Source organism: Xenia sp. Carnegie-2017, unplaced genomic scaffold (genome assembly GCF_021976095.1).
Source record: "Xenia sp. Carnegie-2017 unplaced genomic scaffold, XeniaSp_v1 HiC_scaffold_17, whole genome shotgun sequence".
Lineage (NCBI taxonomy): Eukaryota > Metazoa > Cnidaria > Anthozoa > Malacalcyonacea > Xeniidae > Xenia > Xenia sp. Carnegie-2017.
Window position 1 is genome coordinate 287,891 of NW_025813479.1, and position 25,570 is coordinate 313,460.

Sequence of the window (25,570 nt, forward strand, 5' to 3'; positions counted from 1 at the left end):
AACTCTCTTCGGCACAATAATTGGGGGCGGCGGCAAATATTCTTATATGCATCTTCTACCTTAGTAGCTTCTATTGAAATCAATTGTGGTTATGGATTGCCAAAGATTAAAACATACGAATATATATATTTATTATTTAATATATGAAGATCTAATTTCATCTCCAGCTGTCATATGATTAACTTTTGCACTTTTATAGACTTGTCAACCACCATAATAGACTTGTCGACCACCATAATGTTTTTGCTACGGACGCAACATATGTATAAATGGTCACTTACAATGCAAGCCTCGACGAACAAAATCGATGCAGAAAGGAAGAAAAAGATCTAGAAAGAATAAAGAGAAAACGAGGGAATAAATAAGAGAACTTCAGACGAACTTCAGAAAAAAACTAAGTGTCTTGTCGTTTTGAATAATTAACGAACAATTTTTAGTAATGAAGACATATGTAGCTGAAACTTACCGAAGCGGTCACAAGACTATCACAGTCGACAGAATTATGCCACTCTTTAAGCCAAAGGCAAAGAGACATGGATCCATTTGGAGTTTCCCTCTCTTCATTTCTATAGTAATGAACCGTTATAACCCAGGCAATGCAAGGTACGAGATACAAAAGGGCGACAAAACTTTTGAGCCAGAAAATCTTAAAGTCACAAAAAGAAGTTGCAAGATTTTACATATCTCTCGTAGAATTTCATTAGATATATAGCAGGCTTTGTTAGTGCACATGATGAAATGGGGATGAAATAGTAAAGTTTCGTGTTTTGTTTCTCTATCGAAAATAATTAACAATTTTTAGATTACTTACCATTGTACGTGTATTGGTACGGGCATTTTCTATAATCTTGACAATAAGAGCAAACAGAAATGGAAAAATGACGCTCATTCCGTATTCCAAGTTTTTGTCTTTTTAAGCCATTACTATATACAATGTTACTGTTCAATAAAGTAGAAAGTTGAAATTCTTTACATGGAAGAACAAGAGTGAGACCTTGCTTTAAATTTTCTGCTCTCCATGTATACAATAAGCGCATTTAAACGTTGATGAGTTCTCAAACCATAACCTTAAACAGGTAGGAGTATATTTTCAATGCTCCCTTCATATCGACTAAACTACTTTGCTAGCCGTGCTCTGTGGTTGCTATAGGGACGACGATGTTTCATTTTCACAGGCTAAATTACCATTGACATCAATTTCATTGGTTTTTTCAACCATTGACATGTTTAAGTTTGTCTTGAGCAATTCTTTGCATGAAGTTCTCACATTCACGGTTGCGTTAACGGTAATTTTCTGATTGATTGACTCCGAATACAGACTGTCATTTGTGCTTGAATTCGTGCTTAGAGTTGACGAAAGTTGTTTTTTCCTCAACTGAACGCCGGCCACGTCATTTGTATTGACCTTTGACGTCAGTTTCTCGCTATCCTTTTTCCCGCCTTCTTTTAACAATTTAAATCCCTTGGTGTACCTTACATTACTTACCTTACTCCTTGAAGTTCTTGTACTTCTTCTTATTTTCTTCTCTTGGTGTTTTTTGTTCGATCCTTTTCTCGACACGTGACTTCTAACTCTGCTTTTACGATCTTTGGTGTGTCCTTCTGGACTTCTTGCCCAGCTTATTGAATCCAAAGGCTTTCTGTGCAATCTTGCTGTGTTTGTGCTTGGCCTATGGCTTGTTCTGGGCTTCGACTTTTGTAAGATTTCCCGAGCTTGGCATTTTAAGCCCTTTTCATTTTGTAGCGAAGTTCTAGAGCCGTTCCAATTGGAGCTGATGGATTTCTGTAGGTTCTGTTTATTGTGAGTCTTCCGTCTTATCCAGCGATGTTTGAGAGCTTGAGCAGCGGTCAAACGCTTCGCGGGCTCAACAACAAGCAACGATCTAATGAAGGTCTTTGCCTCGTCGGTAACCGCATTCCACGGCTGAAAAGGAAAAGAAGTAGTTGACGTCAGATGTTTACAGATATCATTCATATGAATCGTGAGCCATGTGTAGAAAATCTAATCTTCTTAACTACAGCTATAAAGTCAACATACATTTGTCGTAAAAAAAAGTTGTTTACAAAGCGATAGGTTTGAACTAGTAGCTGGCATGCACATGAGCGTTGTATAACCAAAAAAATGGAAGTTCCATCAATGTTTAGGGAATAAATATATTAAATAAAACAAATAATCATACAAGTGTTGAAATATAAGCACAGAAAGCACGATTCATAGCAGTGGAAAGAATTGCAAATGAAAAATAAATGCTTCCAATGATGTTGGGCTCTCGTACAGAAATGACAATTTTTCATGATTGTGTTCCGTAAAATTAATCTCCATTATTATCGTATTCGATAAAGGATTAAACAACCCACACAACAAGGGATAAAATTTTAGCATTTTACGATTTATGAAAATCGTTACGACTGAAGAATTGGGGGTAGTAAAAGCAAAAAATCTTCAACGCAAGCCTATCAGCAATAATGCAGAGTGGATAGTTCATTACATATCCTTTCATTTCATAAAACTGCTTTCTTAAGCCTCACGTATCGCTCAAAGTCCAACATGAAACAAAAGATAAGCTCGTATGAATGAAATACAACAACAAACTTCAGCGAAAATCCAGTTTAATTGTAGTGAGCATCGCACTCAACACTCATTGGTTATCACTTCTGTCCAGAACTCGCGCATGCGCAAATGACTGCAATCATTGATTGCGTAATTGCGAAGAGAAACTTTGTACTTTGATTTATGGGCATTGTTTCAATTCACTCAAAAATCGTTTGCATATGGAAAGCTCATGGTTGATCACGAAACGTTTTGCGGCCTTGTTTAAACTATTTGCTTATGACGCGCTAAAGAAATTAAATCGCACGCACTCACTTTAATGACACCACATTCCACGTGTCCTATTGTTTTAAATCTGTTTTCAAAACACGCTTTTTAATTTGATCTGCTCGCCAATGCGCTGTAATGACCGGTTACACTGAGTGTCAAGTTCAAAAATTCAAAGTATTTTAATATTTGGTAATTGTGACATAATGTTCTAGAACCAACCTTAAACATGGTTACGAGGGAAAGAAAATAATTTGTAGCTAATATGACCATGCATTAATTAATTAAAGGCCAAAAAGGTTAGTTAATCTCATGGGAAAATAAGTTCGTCGTATATGATGGAGATACTTTGACTCAATTATAGAAGCATTTCAAAGCTGTTGAAAGCAAAAAGAACGCCTTATCTATACGCGATGCGCTGCCCACATGATCATGCCGAAACTTCTCAAAGACCATTTTGTTTTCAAATTTCACCTTATTGAACAAAGAATTTTATTTCAATATCCGGGAAAATCGATGATTTGTAAAGAATTTGATATATACCCCACTTTCAGCCAAAACACACAAGAAAACAAGAAAAACACTATTTATTTTAAACCGGAATCGATCTGCAGACGTGAAAAGATAGCCTGAAACTGTATAAAATGATTTCGTTTCGGATAAGTTGTCATCCCGATAAGCCAGCCATTTCAGTAACGGAAATTGGGAAAGACAAACTATAATCTTCCTGTGGCGATAGTTCATATTTTGATACACCGACAGCACGAAAAGCAGCAAAAACAAACCGAAAATTACGAGAAACGCGAGAAGGGCAATTTATTCATCGATATGACATTACTTGACCGTTTTCAAAAATATGAAAATTTGCGGAAAGACTTGAATAAATAAACAATACTCGATGAAAACACAAAAATGCCGTCACATTTTTTATGGCTACAAAACGCGTTCACCTGCTGATTTTGTGTAGAAAAACGGAAAAAATACTCAAAGAAAAGTTGTTTTTCGACTTAATAATTGGTACAGTCTGGCAATTAGTCTAGGTTTTTCTAAAAACACTGAGAAGTCTTATCTTCAGCCGATTGTTTGTCCGAATTGAGAATCGATAGCGCTTCCCACGAAGATTCAAAAAAATCTTCTAAAAACAAATATAAGTCAGGCTCTCTGAGAAATATCTTCCTTTAATTGCGACTAATTTCATAATGTCTATCTATTATGTAAACAGGGCCTAAAAGTTTCTGCGGCTTCTTAAGTTTCCGAGAATTTGGAGCAAAGTTTAAACCATTTGTGAATAAGCGTCACATAGTCTGGTGATCATTTTTTTTGAAAAATATGATACATCTTAGTAATAACTTGTCCCTTTTGGCAAAATACAGAAAAAATAGTTTCTCATAAAAACACCCACGTTTTAAAGTCTGAAATCTTGCTAAGCACCGTAGAAATTTGAAATGAGGAATTTGTAAGTCTAGCCCAGCTTAGCAAGGAACCTGTTCTATGTCAAAACAAGCTCTTTCGTTCTCTACTTCATTTCTCGAATTCTCTGATCTCTGCGGGGTTAAAAATTGCCCAAAGGGGAAGGTTGATGAGTCTAAACACAAACTTGAAACTGAGACATTATTTTTAAGGTTTCCAAAGGACTTCCTGAAGTTTGATGTTTAGTTCTATATAGCTCAGTTATCCCATTGTAAGTCAACGAAAAATTAAATTTCACTGCACATAGTGTGCAAGAATCATCGAGATGTAATCTTATTTGGCCGGCAAAAAATACGACTGGCTTTCATCGACAATAACTTTGGATGCAAAAGATTTCAACCCACGCGCTTCCGGGAATTATTTGGCCAAATTCACTCGAATTTTCAAAGTCAAAAAACAACGGTACATACAAATAGTATTCCTAAAAATCACAACATTAAATGCAATTTGTTCTTATGATGTTGATGCATTCAGCTTCTTACTCTTTTCACATCAACGGTTCTAGCAACAGTCAGCTACAATTAGACTTCCTAAATAACGTCAAATTTGACAAGGTTTTTCTTACATTGATCAACAACCCTTATCTTACAATGAGATATTCGATATAGGAAGTATTTAAGACACTTTCCTAGATGACAACGAAAAAAAAAATTGCGCGTTTCTTCATTAAAATTGTCTCAGTGGACGCGGCTTTAAATTTCCTGTTTGTATCCAACTTCCATCTCTCACAACTGAAGTTTTACGAGATAAGTTTACAAACAAGAGTATTCTTTGCAAATAACATAAGTTCGACGGTTTTATATACATATGTGCAACAAGAGACGAAAAAAGGATTTGTTCAAGTTAAGGCTGTTAACAGATACATGACAGTATTCAACATTTTAAAGGCAAAGGGGGGCGAGACTTTAAACATTTTTTAAACATAATCGATGGAAATCATTGAACATGCTTAAATCCTAACTTACAAAAAGGATTCAATATATAGTTTTGAGAAGGTGTGCTTAAATTTTCTTCGCCATGTTGTAAAATGAGCGTGTGATATCCTTGTTACATTGTAAGTTCCTCATGGCGAATATTTAGAGGAAATTATTTCATTCGCTTTTGTTTTATGCTCAGGAAATGAAAAAGAATTTTTTCGAAAATTACATTCGCATTTTTTGCAGATACTGACGTCATTATCTTGAGCATCTCGAGCGATTTTAGAAAGGTTTCCAACACTGTTTCAACCAGCCTGAATTATATTATTTGTTTCAAAATCAAGCAATAGGTAATACAAGCAACGACAATGTAAATGGTTAAATCAAAGTCGACATATGTTTCATATCGTACATTACTTTAAACGTACTGAAGTGACCTGACGGAAGTTGAATTACCCATTATGCCTTCAGCACATTAAGAAAACAGATTTTTCTTTTCTGTAAGGTTAAACAAAGGTTTCTTTATCGTGTGATGTGTATTGAAACGCTTGATTTGCACGATTTGCAGGTATTTCTTTTTCAACTGGCAACTCAAGAAATACACAAAAACCTTTTGATCACGCAAAACTGGTGTTAACCCAATTAGTTATGCAAAGATATTATGTTCAGTATTACAGTATGGTACGAGTTAGTCTTTAGCCTGCTCATTCGAACTCGACAGAATTGATGATCCATTTGCCTGCTTATTAAAAAGTCAAGAAATATTGCGTTTATCTTCGTAGCTGTCTCAAGCAACCCTTATATGGAAGGAATGAAGGAATGTTTTGTCTTTTAAATAGACGTCTATACTATGACCAAATGATCGAAAACGCTTTGTGCAATTAGCAAAACCTGTGAAATGTAGAAAACAATTGCGATGAACGGTTTTTCATGATTTTATGATGGAGATATTAATAGTGACAACTGCATTCTTTAACACGACAAGTTTACTCCTACGCCTTTACAGACAAAATCTTTGAAAAAGCATGCATAGTTTTGTGCAACATTTTTTTCTATGGGGGATCCTTTTTAACACGTACCAAAACATCGGTAAAATTACACGTTAAACATGCTTACCTCCTCTTCAAAAGAGTACTTGCAAAAGCAAATCATTCGCAATGTGGACAGAATGTTTCCATTGAGCGGGAAAGGCAGGCGGCCGCTCAGTACGATGTATGCAATCACACCCATTGACCACATATCAACTGCATTGGTGTAATGCGCGCGAGTGATGACTTCTGGTGCCATGTATTCCACAGTACCACAGTCCGTCTTCATTAGGTAATTTGCAGGATTTTGAGACGAGTCACTCATGGCAGAAAGACCAAAATCCGTAATAATAATCCTCGAATTGCTTCCAGGATGATAGTAAAGTATGTTTTGAGGTTTGAGATCTCGATGGGTGATGCCATTGGAGTGCAGGTAGCGTAGACCATCGAGGATCATGTACAGAACATGTGATGCATCGCGTTCATTGAAGTTTCCCAACAGGGAAATCCTGTCCATAAGCTCTCCACCAGTAGCCAAATCCATTACAAGATAAAGCCGGCGTGTTGTTGCGTAAACTTCGTACAAACGAATGACATACTTATGGTTGACTTTCCTCAGGATTTGCAACTCGACTTTTGATTTAGCGCGAATGTCTGGCGTCAGTTCAATCACTTTAATTGCGTAAGGCATTTTGTTGTGTTTGTCCTGAGCTCTAACGACATGACCAAACTCTCCTTTACCGATGGAAGTGAATATTTCATATCGCTCTTTGATGAACTGATTAACATAAACGGCGCGTTTGTCAAGACCTCCATCGGTAACTCTGCTGTAAACTTGCTCAATCTTCGCTTCGTTTTTCCATCTCTCTCGACTGCTGGTTGAGATAGGTTCAATTTGTTTACTACGAGTAACACAACTGCCCATTATTGAGATAGTATCATCGAAGGATGCTTGGGATTTCGGTGGAATGAAAGCTTGTATTATGTGCTCTCATAAAAGCCTTACAAAGATGTATCTACTTTCATGCGCGTGATTTCAACACTTTGTACGCGCTTATTTCCGTATTTGTGAATAATACGACATCGATCGATACGGTCAACACATTTCACCGTCAGAGAGTAAGTGCTAAACTCGAATGCCCAGTGGTTTTATTACAAATTGCTTGGCTACATCACAGTAGGTCATACAGGTCAAAGGTTTCCCAACAATCGACGTTGATTGGAGAAATACTCACCCAAAACTAGCACACACCTACTTTAAACAGAGCTGTAGGGCTGCTTAACACACGTTGCTTTAATTACCGTTCATAATTTATAAACACGAGTTGCTGCTATGTGCGTAAGAACGTGCTGGCGTAGTATTTCGTGTTTATATACCCCTTGAGGTAGTGATTGAAAAATTTAGCATATCCGGATGAGTCGGAAGAAGCGCAACAATGTATCTGTCCTTACGTAACGGCTTCAAAAAATTTCACTGTGTTTTAACAACGTCAAACAAAAGACACCGACGTTGATTTGATCAGCAAGACTTTATGTCTCGCGCAAATGCTTAAAGATAAGATTTTCGTAATGGAAGAATTTGTTGCGCAAATAAAAATGTTGGCAGTTATGATGAGAAGAAAATGCTTTAGGGGGACAGAGTTCGACGATGTTTGAAGCATAGCAGTAACAGTGCGTCCCATTTTGCGACAATGCCAAAGTCTTTCTAAAGATACAAATCTAAAAAACAATAGAAAACCGCCATTGTTTTGTCTTTGGCGATTTCCATGATATAGTTTTGGCATAAAAAAAGTCTGTATTGTCTAAACGCATTACAATGGTATTTGCTGACGTAAGTTTTTGTATAGAGTTACCTGGAAAGAATTTCCATACAGCGGGATGTCACGCAGATTAGAAAACAATACGTCTTTGGTAAATGGTCCGCTTCGCAATAGTAGACACTACAATAGGATAATATAAAATGGAATGCGTTGGCTTTGCGATTATCGATTATAATGAAAGTCATAAAGTCATTGGTTGATGCAAATTTTATCAAAAATGGTGGAAAATTTTTTTGAGGGTTTAATTGATCAACTACATTTTCCAATAACTATTTTTTTTCGGAAAGCAACGATTATGAGAACAGCTAAACAGCAGAGTATGCTGACATGTAAATTTACAAAAAGAAGCTTTGTAAATATATATTGATGTTTTGGTTTTGTAGGTGGTCTCTTTAGACTCCATAAATATCTATTAAAAATAGTTCACGTTGTTTACATAATTATTCAAGTATTTCTAATCACAGTTTTGCAGTTGGAAATCTATTTTTGCCATTCGGGTGAATTTATCAGATCAAGCTGTTTCCCGTCTATTTTTGAAAGGAAATATATCGAATTCCTTGAGACGATGTTACTATAAATTTTCTTTGAAAGCTTTTTATATCTTCATTGGTCAGGAAATAAAGAATACATTTTATGTAAGTACCTCTCAAGAAAAGTTAAAAATAGTTTTTTATTGAAATAATAAAATCTTCTGTCAAGTATAATAGCAACATTTTATTTGTCAATAAATATCACACAATTCGCTGAATGGACTCCGTATGAACTATATGATGTCAGCAAAAGTAAAGCACTTTGATAAAATATGAAAATACGACTCTTTCTTAAGTCATGTAAAAGCTGGCTGATTTTCGACTATCAATTTTTTGAAGCATTGAAGTAGCAAAGATAGATTCTCATGCAAGACATCTCGTTACGATAAAAACAACTGTTTTCAGTTAAACGGTTGAAGTAAAGTCTTTCTTCAGAGGATTGAATCCAAGATTATTGAATTTTTCAATTAGCTAATGAGGGATTCAAAACGCTGAATTGAAACTTCTATTTGAGTTGTTGAAAATCACTTCTTGTTGCATAAAATTAACTTTACTTGCAAAAAGGTTATTCGTATCGAGCACATAGAAGCTTTTTAAAAAAGGCGATTTGAATTTGCTTGAAACTTAATACTTCTAGTGCAGATCAACGTCCCAATAACATACAGTCAGTAGCTACAGAGGGTCCGAAGGGAGTTAAATCGACTTAAAAGTAGTTTGCTGTGTTTAATGTTTACAAAGTTTCAAAGAGACTTGTTATCAGGATTTGAAGGTCATATCGAGTTCAACTACTACCAGACTTTTTATTCAACGAGAACCATATCTGTCGAGCTTGAATTGTTTATGAATTGAAATTTTCGTACTTTTTTCTATTCGCTTAAACATGTATTTAAATTTTGGTAAGCAGTTTGATGTATTTATGACCATTTTACGTTGAGTGGAAGTTGACAAATTATAACTCCAAAAGTCGTCCTCGAGAGCAAACCTTTTTTGGCCACTATGTTGGCTCATTTGACGTCATAAGCAATACGGAAGTCGACAGTGAAATAGTAGGAAGCTTTAGCAAAGACTACAAGTACGACTACGAGTATGATTTACGTCATTTTGGCGCAAAAACATTGTTGCGACAACAAAAACACGTAGCCGTCATCAATCTGAGTACGATGTTTAGTAAAAAATTCGTAGTCGCGACTACGATTCTTTTTAAGCAAAGAAAGTAGATATATTTCTTCATTCTGTAAGAAATTGCTGACAGTACTATTTTCGAGCATCCAGGCTTTAATTTAGAACCTTTTTTGAGCGCAGATGTACATTAAAAAGAAAAATATGACCAGCAAAACTTTCATGTATTTCGTACGCAAAGTGAAAGGCAAACAAACAATAAAATAGTACAAATATATCGCACATAAAACTTAAAATAGTGAAGATTTTTCACTCTAAAGAGTCCTATATTCTCGCAAAATCAGTATTACCGATTTGTTGATATCATTATTGACAAATAGAGCCGTAGCTGCTTCGCAAACGTCGGTATTTTTCACAATAAAAAGGTTCGTTCTGTTGTTTATAGCTGAAACAAAATTTTGATGACGCGACAACGACAACAAACTTCCTAGTGCCATTCCCTTACACGGTCAAACTTCGTACTCGTTGTCGTAGTCGTACTCTTGCTAAAGCTCCCTAATATCTATTGTCCTGTCGAGAATGTGTACTCGCAATGACGTCAATGCAGCAAACATGGCTGCCAAAAAAATTACACAGGAATTGTTTAAAATGGTCAAAAATCGCCACTTTTGACGGCTATAAAATCAGTTTGAAAATACCAACTTCAAATCAGTTTGCGTAAAAATGATTTTGTGTGTGTACTCGCTTTTAAATTAGCCAATAAAACAAAGTACAAATACTTCACTGCACTTTAAGGCCACAAATTATGTTTATGTTTTATATTCAAGCTTATATTTACTTTTTGGTATTCACAATCCGTCAATATTTGCCTAAACATACATTTTGCTTTCAAAAAGGTTTTTGTTGCTTATTTCCGCATTTCAGGAAAGCAAAAGTCAAAAAATAAAAAGGCATTTTTGCGAATCGCAATGCACACAATAATCACAACTTAACTCGTTGATACTTTACTGAAGTAATTAAAGGTTTACCTGAAGAGAGAGACCATCATATGATGATTAATTGATCATTGATGACACGCGTTCTCACGATAAAATAAAATTTCTCTCAATAACACTTGATAAAGACACAGTATAGTGTACGTGATTCGGATGTATGTTTAACTTTGCGATGTATTATTTCACATTGAATAAACTTGAAATTTGTCGGTTGCTGTAAATTCAGTGTAACAGCTCTTGAATTGAGTTGTGTTTTCTGTAGCAAACATTGCTTTGAAGACTGTCGAGCAATTGATTTTCGAAACTGGAAAGAATTCCAAATACGTCTGTAGCTCTGAATTTAGTGTCAGTGAACTGTTTTCAGTTCACAAATACAGTCCTGTTATGTAAATGAAAAGTATTATTATTCACTTCTAAAACCTTTTTTGTTTTTGAAGGGAGGAAATACAGAAAAATTTGCATAAAAGGATTAAATTAACAGGCTGGTAATTCTCAATTGTAAATCTTTTTTGTACAAAACGGGGCTTAAACATTTGTCATTTAAAACAGCTCGCTACCCTCCATCTACCTTTTGTCATTAATATTTTTCTTTTTCAGAATATAAAGCATTATATATTTTTTGTTCGATCCTTTAGCTATGTTCGATTACAAAAATATTTCTTTTGAAGTTGGATGTAATACATTTTCATTCCATACAAACCTTATCATCTTATAAACAGCTAATCTGACTGACGGTTGATCACAGTATAGAAATAAACAGTAGTCTCACTCCATTGTGCAACTTGGTGCAGTATATTTAATTAGATTACTGACTGCGGGTAGCCATCAGTGAGGGTAGCCATCAATGAGGGCTCCTATTGGTCAAAAAAAGCAATTGACTGGCTGCCACTATGCCAATCACATGCGTAATAAGATATGCGCTTCACAAAAAATTCAATTGAGTGGCCCTACTGTATGTTTCTATACTGTGGTTTGACATTGGCAAATATTGTAATATAGGTGGTGTGAAACTACTCTCTTGACAGTGAAAACCCGCTCGAATTTTCACCGTGTTTGATGACATTTGTATTATGAACTAAAATATTGACTAAGATCCTTCACCAAAATCATCCAACGTGGCGGCCATAACGTAACTAGCAGACAAGAGGAATAGGAAATTCAAAAAAAAGACAACGACAAATATAAACGAGGTGTGTGTAAGAATTTGCCACACTAATTGTGAACACTAAAATTAAGCAAATCTTGCTTTATGGACGGTGAAAGGTTTTCACTGGTCAAAACAGTGTTAATCAAGCGTTTTTTTGGACGGCTCTGTCTCAGTTTACCGCTTAGATTGCGGTTGGAGTTAGGGTTTCCAGTTTACATGCATTAAAGAAAACCGACTCATCATGCTCATTTGCTATAGTTCTCCTGTAAATTTAGGTTACCCGCTTTTCTAATCAATCATTTTAAACATAAAAATTGTCCATTGCATGTTTATTAACATAGAAACAAAATTATAGTAATAGTTTCTATAGAACAGGACATGAAGACAAGAGGAGAAAAGTGCATCATGTCTAATGGAGCACTGTAGTCAGGGGCAGATTGAAATGAATTGACCGTCATTAATCAACTACAGTTATCCGTACACTAATGGCTGTAATTTCATTTAAAAATTTCCATGTAACCTCTCTTAAACCAATCGAGAAATAGAAAATGTACACAGAATATGGCGCATTATCTACGAGACTGCATATTAAGTCTTCAGCTTTTATTTTATCATTTTATTTCAATTATTTAAAGATAATACCACTATATATACAATAACTAAATACGAGGTTCTTAAAATGCTATGAACTGTGCGCGTTATCAGTGTGAATGTGCAATATTTACTGTTAATTATAATAGATTTACTGCTGTTTTGGTGAAAGTTGTTAACTAAGCTCAGTAAAATTGGCTATATAAATTTACGTAACTTAGTCAAAAAGCTATACCTCGTGCCTTCATTGCTGTCAGGATCATCCTATCTTGTCTGCAAGTAACATTAAAACGTGATTAATGATAAGGAAAAGAAGGAATGACTCTGTTTGCAAGTCAAGACAAATTCAACACTGTTATCGAAGAACATTTAAAACCGTCTATATAAATGATGGCGGCTGTTTAATACGCAAGAGTTCGGTAGAAAAAAAGGACGTTTTTAAAATTTCTTTTCCGAAGCTTTACGAGCAGCAATTAATTGACCGCTACCTGAGACAACTAACAAGCAAAAAAACCTTTGTCCATAGTATGATTGTACAAAAACAATTAGAATAGTCGTTCTCGTTTTCCATAAAGCAATAGTTAATTCAAGCTTAGCTCTCATCAACCGTCATCTCATAGAAATCTGAAGCTCGTAATCAAATTGTAAATAGAGAAATTGCGTTGAAATTGTCAATAGAGAATTATTGGTTTTTAGGTACAGTTATCGTTGATGACGCTAAATTTATTTTTAACAAAGATATTTTCTCATTAAATAATACATAGTTGGACGAGACTTTAAATATATAGCAAACTATAATGATCTATTTTTAAGGTGTATAAAGCTCTCATTTTTTTTTCTCACTCATGAAATTGTACGCTCATTTGGTGAACAGCATGTTCCGCATCGTATGTGGGTGAAACCACGTGTTATGTCGACACCGGCGAGTTTCAGAATACTTGGAAATTTCTCTCTAAAACGGAAAACTGTCTTCGGCACAATAATTGGAGGCGGCAGCGACAAATATTCATGTATGCATCTTCTACCTCAGTAGCTTCTATTGAAATCAATTGTGGTTATGGATTACCAAAGATTAAAACATACGAATATATATATTTATTATTTAATATATGAAGATGTGTTAATCTAAAATAAAACGGCGTTAAATAAACCTTTATCGTTCTTGCTGCTTCAAAAATTTTATTTCCGGCTGTCATATGATTAATTTTGTACTTTTATTTATTTTGGTATTATAGACTTGTCGACCACCATAATGTTTTTACTATGGACGCAACATATGTATAAATGGTCACTTACAATGCAAGCCTCGACGAACAAAATCAAAGCAGAAAGGAAGAAAAGGACCTAGAAAGAATGAAGAGAAAACGAGTGAATAAATAAGAGAACTTCAGACGAACTTCTGAAGAAAACTAAGTGTCTTGTCGTTTTGAATAATTAACGAACAATTTTTAGTAATGAAGACATATGTAGCTGAAACTTACCGCAGCGGTAACAAGACTATCACAGTCGACTGAATTATGCGATTCTTTAAGCCAACGGCAAAGAGACATGTGTCCTTTTAAAGTTTCCCTCTCTTCATTTCTATAGTAATGAACCGTTATAACCCAGGCAATGCAAGGTACGAGATACAAGAGGGCGACAAAACTTTTGAGCCAGAAAATCTTAAAGTCACAAAAAGAAGTTGAACGATTTTACATATCTGTCGTAGAATTTCATTACATATATAGCAGGCTTTGTTAGTGCACATGATGAAATGGGGATGAAATAGTAAAGTTTCGTGTTTTGTTTCTCTATCGAAAATAATAAACAATTTTAAGATTACTTACCATTGTACGTGTATTGTTACGGGCATTTTCTATAATCTTGACAATAAGAGCAAACAGAAATGGAAAAATGACGCTCATTCCGTATTCCAAGTTTTTGTCTTCTTAAGCCATTACTATATACAATGTTACTGTTCAATAAAGTAGAAAGTTGAAATTCTTTACACAGAAGAACGAGAGTGAGACCTTGCTTTAAATTTTCTGCTCTCCATGTATACAATAAGCGCATTCAAATGTTGATGAGTTCTCAAACCATAACCTTAAACAGGTAGGAGTATATTTTCAATGCTCGCCTTCTTATCGACTACAGTACTTTGCTAGCCGCACTCTTTGGTTGCTATAGGGACGACGATGTTTCATTTTCACAGGATAAATTACCATTGACATCGATTTCATTGGTTTTTTCAACCATTGACATGTTTAAGTTTGTCTTGAGCAATTCTTTACATGAAGTTCTCACATTCACGGTCGCGTTAACGGTAATTTTCTGATTGATTGACTCCGAGTACAGACTGTCATTTGTGCTTGAATTCGTGCTCAGAGTTGACGAAAGTTGTTTTTTCCTCAACTGAGCGCCGGCCACGTCATTTGTATTGACCTTTGACGTCAGTTTCTCGCTATCCCTTTTCCCGCCTTCTTTTAACAATTTAAATCCCTTGGTGTACCTTACATTACTTATCTTACTCCTTGAAGTTCTTGTACTTCTTCTTATTTTCTTCTCTTGGTGCTTTTTGTTCGATCCCTTTCTCGACACGTGACTTCTAACTCTGCTTTTACGATCTTTGGTGTGTCCTTCTGGACTTCTTGCCCAGCTTATCGAGTCCAAAGGCTTTCTGTGCAATCTTGCTGTGTTTGTGCTTGACCTATGGCTTGTTCTGGGCTTCGACTTTTGTAAGATTTCCCGAGCTTGGCATTTTAAGCCCTTTTCATTTTGTAGCGAAGTTCTAGAGTCGTTCCAATTGGAGCTGATAGATTTCTGTAGGTTCTGTTTATTGTGAGTCTTCCGTCTTATCCAGCGATGCTTGAGAGCTTGAGCAGCGGTCAAACGCTTCGCGGGCTCAACAACAAGCAACGATCTTATGAAGGTCTTTGCCTCGTCGGAAACCGCATTCCACGGCTGAAAAGGAAAAGAAGTAGTTGACGTCAGATGTTTACAAATTCATTCATATGAATCGTGAGCCATGTGTAGAAAATCTAATCTTCTTAACTACAGCTATAAAGTCAACATACATTTGTCGTAAACAAAGTTGTTTACAAAGCGATAGGTTTGAACTAGTAGCAAGCATGCACATGACCGTTGCATAACCAAAAAAATGGAAGTTCCATCAATGTTTAGAGAATAAATATATTAAATAAAACAAATAATCATATAAGTGTTGAAATATAAGCACAGAAAGCACGATTTATAACAGTGGAAAGAATTGCAAATGAAAAATAAATGCTTCCAATGGTGTTGGGCCCTCGTACAGAAATGACAATTTTTCATCATTGTGTTCCGTAAGGTTAATCTCCATTATGATCGTATTCAATAAAGGATTACAAAACCCACCCAACAAGAGATAAAATTTTAGCATTTTACAATTTATGAAAATCGTTACGACAGAAGAATTGGGGGGTAGTAAAACCCTAAAATCTTCAATGCAAGCCTATTAGCAATAATACGGAGTGGATAGTTCATTAAAGATCCTTTCATTTCACAAAACAGCTTGCTTAAGCCTCACGTATCGCTCAAAGTCTAACATGAAACAAAAGATAAGCTCCTATGAATGAAGTATAACAACAAACTTGAGCGAAAATCCAATTTAATTGCAGTAAGTATCGCACTCAACACTCATTGGTTATCACTTCTGTCCAGAACTCGTGCATGCGCAAACAAATGCAATCATTGATTGCGCAATTGCGAAGAGAAACTTTGTACTTTGATTATGGGGGCATTGTTTCAATTCACTCAAAAATAGTTTGCATATGGAAAGCTCATGGTTGATCACGAAACGTTTTGCGGTCTTGTTGAAACTATTTGCTTATGACGTGCTACAGAAATTAAATCGCACGCACTCACTCATTTTAATGACACCACATTCCACGTTTCCTATTGTTTTAAATCTGTTTTCAAAACACGCTTTTAAATTTGATCTGCTCGCCAATGTGCTGTAATGACCGGTTACACTGAGTGTCAAGTTCAAAAATTCAAAGTATTTTAATATTTGGTAATTGTGACATAATGTTCTAGAACCAACCTTAAACATGGTTGCGAGGGAAAGAAAATAATTTGTAGCTAATATGAGCATTCATTAATTAATTAAAGGCCAAAAAGGTTAGTTAATCTCATGGGAAAATAAGTTTGTCGTATATGATGGAGATACTTTTACTCAATTATAAAAGCATTTCAAAGCTGTTGAAAGCAAAAAGAACGCCTTATCTATACGCGATGCCGTATGAATGTTTTATGCAGTGCGGTGTTTGAAATTAAATGAAGATATGATCTTCGCACTTTGTTGGACAGTTTAAGCAATCGTCTCAGGACCTGAAAAAATCAGGTTGGACAATTTAAGCAATCCCGTTGAGTCCCTTGATTTTTTCAGGTCCTGAGACGATTGCTTAAATTGTCCAACAAAGTGCGAAGATCATATCTTCATTTAATATACGCGATGCGTTGCCCACATGATCATGCCGAAACTTCTCAAAGACCATTTTGTTGTCAAATTTCACCTTATTGAACGAAGAATTTTATTTCAACATCCGGGAAAATCGATGATTTGTAAAGAATTTGATATATACCCCACTTTTAGCCAAAACACACAAGAAAACAAGAAAAACACTATTTATTTTAAACCGGAATCGGTCTGCAGACGTGAAAAGATAGCCTGAAACTGTATAAAATGATTTCGTTTCGGATAAGTTGTCATCCTGATAAGCCAGCCATCTCAGTAACGGAAATTGGGAAAGTCAAAATATAATCTTCCTGTGGTGATAGTTCATAGTTTGATACACCGACAGCACGAAAAGCAGCAAAAACAAACCGAAAAATTACGAGAAACGCGAGAAGGGCAATTATTTCATCCATATGACATTTATTGACCGTTTTCAAAAATATGAAAATTTGCGGAAAGACTTGAATAAATAAACAATACTCGATGAAAACACAAAAACGCCGTCACATTTTTTATGGCTACAAAACGCGTTCACCTGCTGATTTTGTGTAGAAAAACGGAAAAAATACTCAAAGAAAAGTTGTTTTTCGACTTATTAATTGGTAGAGTCTGGCAACTAGTCTAGGTTTTTCTAAAAGCACTGAAATAAGTCTTATCTTCAGCCGATTGTTTGTCCGAATTGAGAATCGATAGCGCTTCCCACGAAGATTCAAAAAAATCTTCTAAAAACAAATATAAGTCAGGCTTTTGGAGAAATATCTTCCTTTAATTGTGATTAATTTCATAATGTCCATCTACTATGTAAACAGGGCCTAAAAGTTTCGGCGGCTTCTTAAGTTTCCAAGAATTTGGAGCAAAGTTTAAACCATTTGTGAATAAGCGTCACATAGTCTGGTGATCATTTTTTTGAAAAATATGATACATCTGTGTAATAACTTGTCCCTTTTGGCAAAATACAGAAAAAATAGTTTCTCATAAAAACACCCACGTTTTAAAGTCTGAAATCTTGCTAAGCACCGCTGAAATTTGAAATGAGGAATTTGTAAATCTAGCTCAGCTTAGCAAGGAACCTGTTCTATGTCAAACACAGGCTCTTTCGTTCTCTACTTCATTTCTCGAATTCTCTGATCTCTGCGGGGTTAAAAATTGCCCAAAGGGGAAGGTTGATGAGTCTAAACACAAACTTGAAACTGAGACATTATTTTTAAGGTTTCTAAAGGACTTCCTGAAGTTTGATGTTTAGTTCTATATAGCTCAGTTATCCCATTGCAAGTCAACGAAAAATTAAATTTCACTGCACATAGTGTGCAAGAATCATCGAGATGTAATCTTATTTGGCCGGCAAAAAATACGACTGGCTTTCATCGACAATAACTTTGTATGCAAGAGATTTCAACCCACGCGCTTCCGGGAATTATTTGGCCAAATTCACTCGAATTTTCAAAGCCAAAAAACAACGGTACATATAAAAAGTATTCATAAATATCACAACATTAAATGCAATTTGTTCTTATGATGTTGATGCATTCAGCTTCTTCCTCTTTTCACATCAACGGTTCTAGCAACAGTCAGCTACAATTAGACTTCCTAAATAACGTCAAATTTGACAAGGTTTTTCTTACATTGATCAACAACCCTTATCTTACAATGAGATATTCGATATAGGAAGTATTTAAGACACTTTCCTAGATGACAACGAAAAAAAATTTGCACGTTTCTTCATTAAAATTGTCTCAGTGGACGCGGCTTTAAATTTCCTGTTTGTATCCAACTTCCATCTCTCACAACTGAAGTTTTACGAGATAAGTTTACAAACAAGAGTATTCTTTGCAAATAACATAAGTTCGACGGTTTTATATACATATGTGCAACAAGAGACGAAAAAAGGATTTGTTCAAGTTAAGGCTGTTAACAGATACATGGCAGTATTCAACATTTCAAAGGCAAAGGGGGGCGAGACTTTAAACATTTTTTTAACATAATCGATGGAAATCATTGAACATGCTTAAATCCTAACTTACAAAAAGGATTCAATATATAGTTTTGAGAAGGTGTGCTTAAATTTTCTTCGGGATGTAGTAAAATGAGCGCATGATATCCCTGTTACATTGTAAGTTCCTCATGGCGAATATTTAGAGGAAATTATTTCATTCGCTTTTGTTTTATGCTCAGGAAATGAAAAAGAATTTTTTCGAAAATTACATTCGCATTTTTTGCAGATACTGACGTCATTAACTTGAGCATCTTGAGCGATTTTAGAAAGGTTTCCAACACTGTTTCAACCAGCCTGAATTATATTATTTGTTTCAAAATCAGGCAATAGGTAATACAAGCAACGACAATGTAAATGGTTGAATCAAAATCGACATATGTTTCATATCGTACATTACTTTAAACGTACTGAAGTGACCTGACGGAAGTTGAATTACCCATTATGCCTTCAGCACATTAAGAAAACAGATTTATCTTTTCTGTAAGGTTGAACAGTGGTTTCTTTATCGTGTAATGTGTATTGAAACCCTTGATTTGCACGATTTGCAGGTATTTCTTTTTCAACTGGCAACTCAAGAAACAAACAAAAACCTATTGATCGCGCAAAACTGGCGTTAACTCAATTAGTTATGCAATGATATTATGTTCAGTATTACAGTATGGTACGAGTTAGTCTTTAGCTTGCTCATTCGAACTCGACAGAATTGATGATTCATTTGCCTGCTTATTAAAAAGTCAAGAAATATTGCGTTTATCTTCGTAGCTGTCTCAAGCAACCCTTATATGGAAGGAATGAAGGAATGTTTTGTCTTTTAGATAGACGTCTATACTATGACCAAACGATCGAAAACGCTTTGTGCAATTAGCAAAACCAGTGAAATGTAGAAAACAATTGCGATGAACGGTTTTTCATGATTTTATGATGAAGATATAAATAGTGACAAGTGCATTCTTTAACACGACAAGTTTACTCCTACGCCTTTACAGACAAAATCTTTGAAAAAGCATGCATGTTTTTTTGCAAGTTTTCTTTTCTATGGGTGATCCTTTTTAACACGTACCAAAACATCGGTAAAATTACACGTTAAACATGCTTACCTCCTCTTCAAAAGAGTACTTGCAAAAGCAAATCATTCGCAATGTGGACAGAATGTTTCCATTGAGCGGGAAAGGCAGGCGGCCGCTCAGTACGATGTATGCTATCACACCCATTGACCACATATCAACTGCATTGGTGTAATGCGCGCGAGTGATGACTTCTGGTGCCATGTACTCCACAGTACCACAGTCCGTCTTCATGAGGTAATTTGCAGGATTTTGAGACGAGTCACTCATGGCAGAAAGACCAAAATCCGTAATAATAATCCTCGAATTGCTTCCAGGATGATAGTAAAGGATGTTTTGTGGTTTGAGATCTCGATGGGTGATACCATTGGAGTGCAGGTAGCGTAGACCATCGAGGATCATGTACAGAACGTGATGCATCGCGTTCATTGAAGTTTCCCAACAGGGAAATCCTGTCCATAAGCTCTCCACCAGTAGCCAAATCCATTACAAGATAAAGCCGGCGTGTTGTTGCGTAAACTTCGTACAAACGAATGACATACTTATGGTTGACTTTCCTCAGGATTTGCAACTCGACTTTTGATTTAGCGCGAATGTCTGGCGTCAGTTCAATCACTTTAATTGCGTAAGGCATTTTGTTGTGTTTGTCCTGAGCTCTAACGACATGACCAAACTCTCCTTTACCGATGGAAGTGAATATTTCATATCGCTCTTTGATGAACTGATTAACATAAACGGCGCGTTTGTCAAGACCTCCATCGGTAACTCTGCTGTAAACTTGCTCAATCTTCGCTTCGTTTTTCCATCTCTCTCGACTGCTGGTTGAGATAGGTTCAATTTGTTTACTACGAGTAACACAACTGCCCATTATTGAGATAGTATCATCGAAGGATGCTTGGGATTTCGGTGGAATGAAAGCTTGTATTATGTGCTCATAAAAGCCTTACAAAGATGTATCTACTTTCATGCGCGTGATTTCAACACTTTGTACGCGCTTATTTCCGTATTTGTGAATAATACGACATCGATCGATACGGTCAACACATTTCACCGTCAGAGAGTAAGTGCTAAACTCGAATGCCCAGTGGTTTTATTACAAATTGCTTGGCTACATCACAGTAGGTCATACAGGTCAAAGGTTTCCCAACAATCGACGTTGATTGGAGAAATACTCACCCAAAACTAGCACACACCTACTTTAAACAGAGCTGTAGGGCTGCTTAACACACGTTGCTTTAATTACCGTTCATAATTTATAAACACGAGTTGCTGCTATGTGCGTAAGAACGTGCTGGCGTAGTATTTCGTGTTTATATACCCCTTGAGGTAGTGATTGAAAAATTTAGCATATCCGGATGGGTCGGAAGAAGCGCAACAATGTATCTGTCCTTACGTAACGGCTTCAAAAAATCTCACTGTGTTTTAACAGCGTCAAACAAAAGACACCGACGTTGATTTGATCAGCAAGACTTTATGTCTCGCGCAAATGCTTAAAGATAAGATTTTCGTAATGGAAGAATTTGTTGCGCAAATAAAAATGTCGGCAGTTATGATGAGAAGAAAATGCTTTAGGGTGAAAGAGTTCGACTATGTTTTTGAAGCATAGCAGTAACAGTTCGTCCCATTTTGCGACAATGCCAAAGGTATTTCTAAAGATACAAATCTAAAAAACAATAGAAAACCGCCATTGTTTTGTCTTTGGCGATTTCCATGATACAGTTTTGGCATAAAAAAAGTCTGTATTGTCTAAACGCATTACAATGGTATTTGCTGACGTATGTTTCTGTATAGAGTTACCTGGAAAGAATTTCCATACAGCGGGATGTCACGCAGATTATAAAACAATACGTCTTTGGTAAATGGTCCGCTTCGCAATGGCAGACACTACAATAGGATAATATAAAATGGAATGTGTTGGCTTTGTGATTATCGATTATAAGGAAAGTCATAAAGTCATTGGTTGATGCAAATTTTATCAAAAATGGTGGAAATTTTTTTGAGGGTTTAATTGATCAACTACATTTTCCAATAACTATTTTTTTTCCGGAAAGCAACGATTATGCGAACAGCTAAACAGCAGAGTATGCTGACATGAAAATTTACAAAACGAAGCTTTGTAAATATATATTGATGTTTTGGTTTTGTAGGTGGTCTCTTTAGACTCCATAAATATCTATTAAAAATAGTTCACGTTGTTTACATAATTATTCAAGCATATCTAATCACAGTTTTGCAGTTAGAAATCTATTTATTGCCATTCGGGTGAAGTTATCAGATCAAGCTGTTTCCCGTCTATTTTTGAAAGGAAATATATCGAATTCCATGAGACGATGTTACTATAAATTTTCTTTGAAAGCTTTTTATATCTTCATCGGTCAGGAAATAAAGCGTGCATTCTATGTAAGTACCTCTCAAGAAATTTTAAAAATAGTTTTTTATTGAAATAATGAAATATTCCTGTCAAGTATTTTAGCAACATTTTATTTGTCAAGAAATATCACACAATTCGCGGAATGGACTTCGTATGAACTATATGATGTCAGCAAATGTAAAGCACTTTGATAAAATATGAAAATACGACTCATTTTTCAGTCATGTAAAAGCTGGCTGATTTTCGACTATCAATTTTTTGAAGCATTGAAGTAGCAAAGAAAGATTCTCATGCAAGACATCTCTTTACGATAAGAACAACTGTCTTCAGTTGAACGGTTGGAGTAAAGTCCTTCTTCAGAGGATTGAATCCAAGATTATTGAACTCTTCAATTAGCTAATAAGGGATTCAAAACGCTGAATTGAAAATTCTATATAAGCTGTTGCAAATCACTTCTTGTTGCATAAAATTATATTTAGTTGCAAAAAGGTTATTCGTATCGAACACATAGAAGCTTTTTAAAAAAGACGATTTGAATTTGCTTGAAACTTAATACTTCTAGTGCAGATCAACGTCACTATAACATACAGTCAGCAGCTACACTGGGTCCAAAGGGAGTTAAATCGACTCAAAACTAATTTGCTGTGTTTACTGCTTACAAAGTTTCAAACACACTTGTTTTTAGGATTTGAAGGTCATATCGAGTTCAACTACGACCAGACTTTTCATTCAACGAGAACCTTATCTGTCGAGCTTAAATTGTTTATGAATTAAAATTTCCGTACTCTTTTCTACTCGTTTAAACATGTATTTAGATTTTGGTAAGCAGTTTGATGTATTTATGACCATTTTACGTTGAGTGGAAGTTGACAAATTTTAACTCCAAAAGTCGTCCTCGAGAGCAAACCTTTTTTTGGCCGCTCTGTTTGCTCATTTGACGTCATAAGTAATACGGAAGTCGACAGTAAAATAGTAGGAAGCTTTAGCAAAGACTACGAGTACGACTACGAGTGCGATTTACGTCATTTTGGCGCGAAAACATTGTTGCGACAACAAAAACACGTAGCCGTCATCAATCTGAGTACAATGTTTTGTGAAAAATTCGTAGTCGCAACTACGATGTCTTTTTAAGCAAAGAAAATAGATATATTTCTTCATTTTGTAAGGACTTAGATGACAGTACTATTTTCGAGCATCCAGGCTTTAATTTAGAACCTTTTTTGAGCGCAGATGTACATTAAAAAGGAAAATATGACCTGCAAAACTTTCATGTATTTCGTACGCAAAGTGAAAGGTAAACAAACAATAAAGTAGTACAAATATATCGTACATAAAATTTAAAATAGTGAAGATTTTTCACTCTAAAGAGTCCTATATTCTCGCAAAATCAGTATTACCGATTTGTTGATATCATTATTGACAAATAGAGCCGTAGCTGCTTCGCAAACGTCGGTATTTTACACAATAAAAAGGTTCGTTCTGTTGTTTAGAGCTAAAACAAAATTTTGACAAAGCGACAACGACAACAAACTTCCTCGTGCCATTCCCTTACACGGTCAAACTTCGCACTCGTTGTCGTAGTCGTACTCTTGCTAAAGATCCCTAATATCTATTGTCATGTCGAGAATGTGTACTCGCAATGACGTCAATGCAGCAAACATGGCTGCCAAAAAAATTACACAGGAATTGTTTAAAATGGTCAAAAATCGCCACTTTTGACGGCTATAAACTCAGTTTGAAAATACCAACTTCAAATCTGTTTGCGTAAAAATGATTTTGTGTGTGTACTCGCTTTTAAATTAGCCAATAAAACAGAGTACAAATACTTCACTGCATGCATCGGCCCTTTAAGGCCACAAATTATGTTTATGTTTTATATTCAAGCTTATATTTATTCTTTGGGTATTAACAATCCGTCAATTTTTGCCTAAACATACATTTTGCCTTCAAAAATGTTTTTGTCGCTTTTTTGCGCATTTCAGGAAAGCAAAAGTCAAAAAATAAAAAGGCAAATTTGCAAATCGCAATGCACACAATAATCACAACTTAACTAGTTGATACTTTACTGAAGTATTTAAATGTTTACCTGAAGAGAGAGACCATCATATGATGATTAGTTGATCATTGATGACACGCGTTCTCACGATAAAATAAAATTCTCTCAATAACACTTGATAAAACACAGTATAGTGTACGTGATTCGGATGTATGTTTAACTTTGCGATGTATTATTTCAGATTGAATAAACTTGAAATTTGTCGGTTGCTGTAAATTCAGTGTAAAAGCTCTTGAATTGAGTTGTGCTTTCTGTAGAAAACATTGCTTTGAAGACTGTCGAGCAATTGATTTTCGAAACTGGAAAGAATTCCAAATACGTCTGTAGCTCTGAATTTAGTGTCAGTGAACGGATTTCAGTTCATAAATACAGTCCTGTTATGTAAATGAAAAGCATTATTATTCACTTCTAAAACCTCTTTTGTTTTTGAAAGGAGGATATACAGAAAAATTTGCATAAAAAGATTAAATATTCAGGCTGGAAATACTAGATTGTAAATCTTTTTTGTAAAAAACGGGCTTTAAACCTTAAAGCTTTAAACCTTTAAAGCTTCAAACCTTTGTCATTTTAAACAGCTCGCTATACTTCATTTACCTTTTCGTCATGATTATTTTTCCTTTTCAGAATATAATGCATTATATATTTCTTGTTCGATCTGTTAGGTAAGTTTGATTACTAATAAATTTCTTTAGGATTTGGATGTAATAAATTCTTATTCCATACATAACATACAAGATCATCTTTTAAACAGCTAAAATATTGACTACAACCTTTATTAAAATCATCCAACATGGCGGCTATGACGTAACTAGCAGACCAACCTGAGGAATGGGAAAATAAGGTTTTTCAAAAAAGGATAGCAACAAGAATTAACGGGGAGGGGCAAGAATTTGCCTCATGTCTTGTGTACTCCTGCTTTGTGGACGGTGAAAGTTTCTCATTGGTCAACAAGATTGTCAATACGGTAGTCAACATCAACACTGATCGTCAGTCCATCTCAGGACTTTAATAAAACGCACACGATCTACATCTACTAACACGCTGGTTCTCAGAAAGTCGTCCGAGGAGTTTGAGTTGTCTTAAAAAAGCCATTTCAGTCGCGTTGATAAAGCACCGTCTAATGAGCTTGCGTTCTAGAGGTGACTGAAACCAGTGAATCTACTAGGACGACTATTTG

The 25,570-nt window shown here is 35.4% G+C and overlaps 1 protein-coding gene, 1 long non-coding RNA gene and 1 pseudogene across 3 annotated transcripts; 1 reads left to right on the forward strand and 2 right to left on the reverse strand.

The window, feature by feature from the left end:
* Positions 1-106: 106 nt before the first annotated feature.
* LOC124437805 (serine/threonine-protein kinase H1-like) lies at positions 107-7,420 on the reverse strand. Of its 2 annotated transcripts, none has more exons than XM_046987729.1 (4): positions 6,322-7,420; positions 812-1,924; positions 467-566; positions 107-329 (listed from the first exon to the last, which is right to left on the reverse strand). In XM_046987729.1, exons 1-2 carry the CDS (start codon positions 7,156-7,158, stop codon positions 1,145-1,147), a joined length of 1,617 nt encoding a protein of 538 aa, XP_046843685.1. In that variant the 5' UTR covers positions 7,159-7,420; the 3' UTR covers positions 107-329; positions 467-566; positions 812-1,144. The 2 variants fall into 2 exon arrangements, with proteins under 2 accessions (XP_046843685.1, XP_046843684.1); XM_046987728.1 differs by having other exon boundaries at positions 467-646.
* Positions 7,421-12,240: 4,820 nt separating this feature from the next.
* Positions 12,241-25,501, forward strand: LOC124437807. Its single transcript, XR_006945855.1, has 3 exons — positions 12,241-12,314; positions 24,528-24,532; positions 25,491-25,501. It is a non-coding gene; the product is annotated as an uncharacterized LOC124437807 (long non-coding RNA).
* LOC124437804 lies at positions 12,322-20,894 on the reverse strand (annotated as a pseudogene).
* Positions 25,502-25,570: the final 69 nt, after the last annotated feature.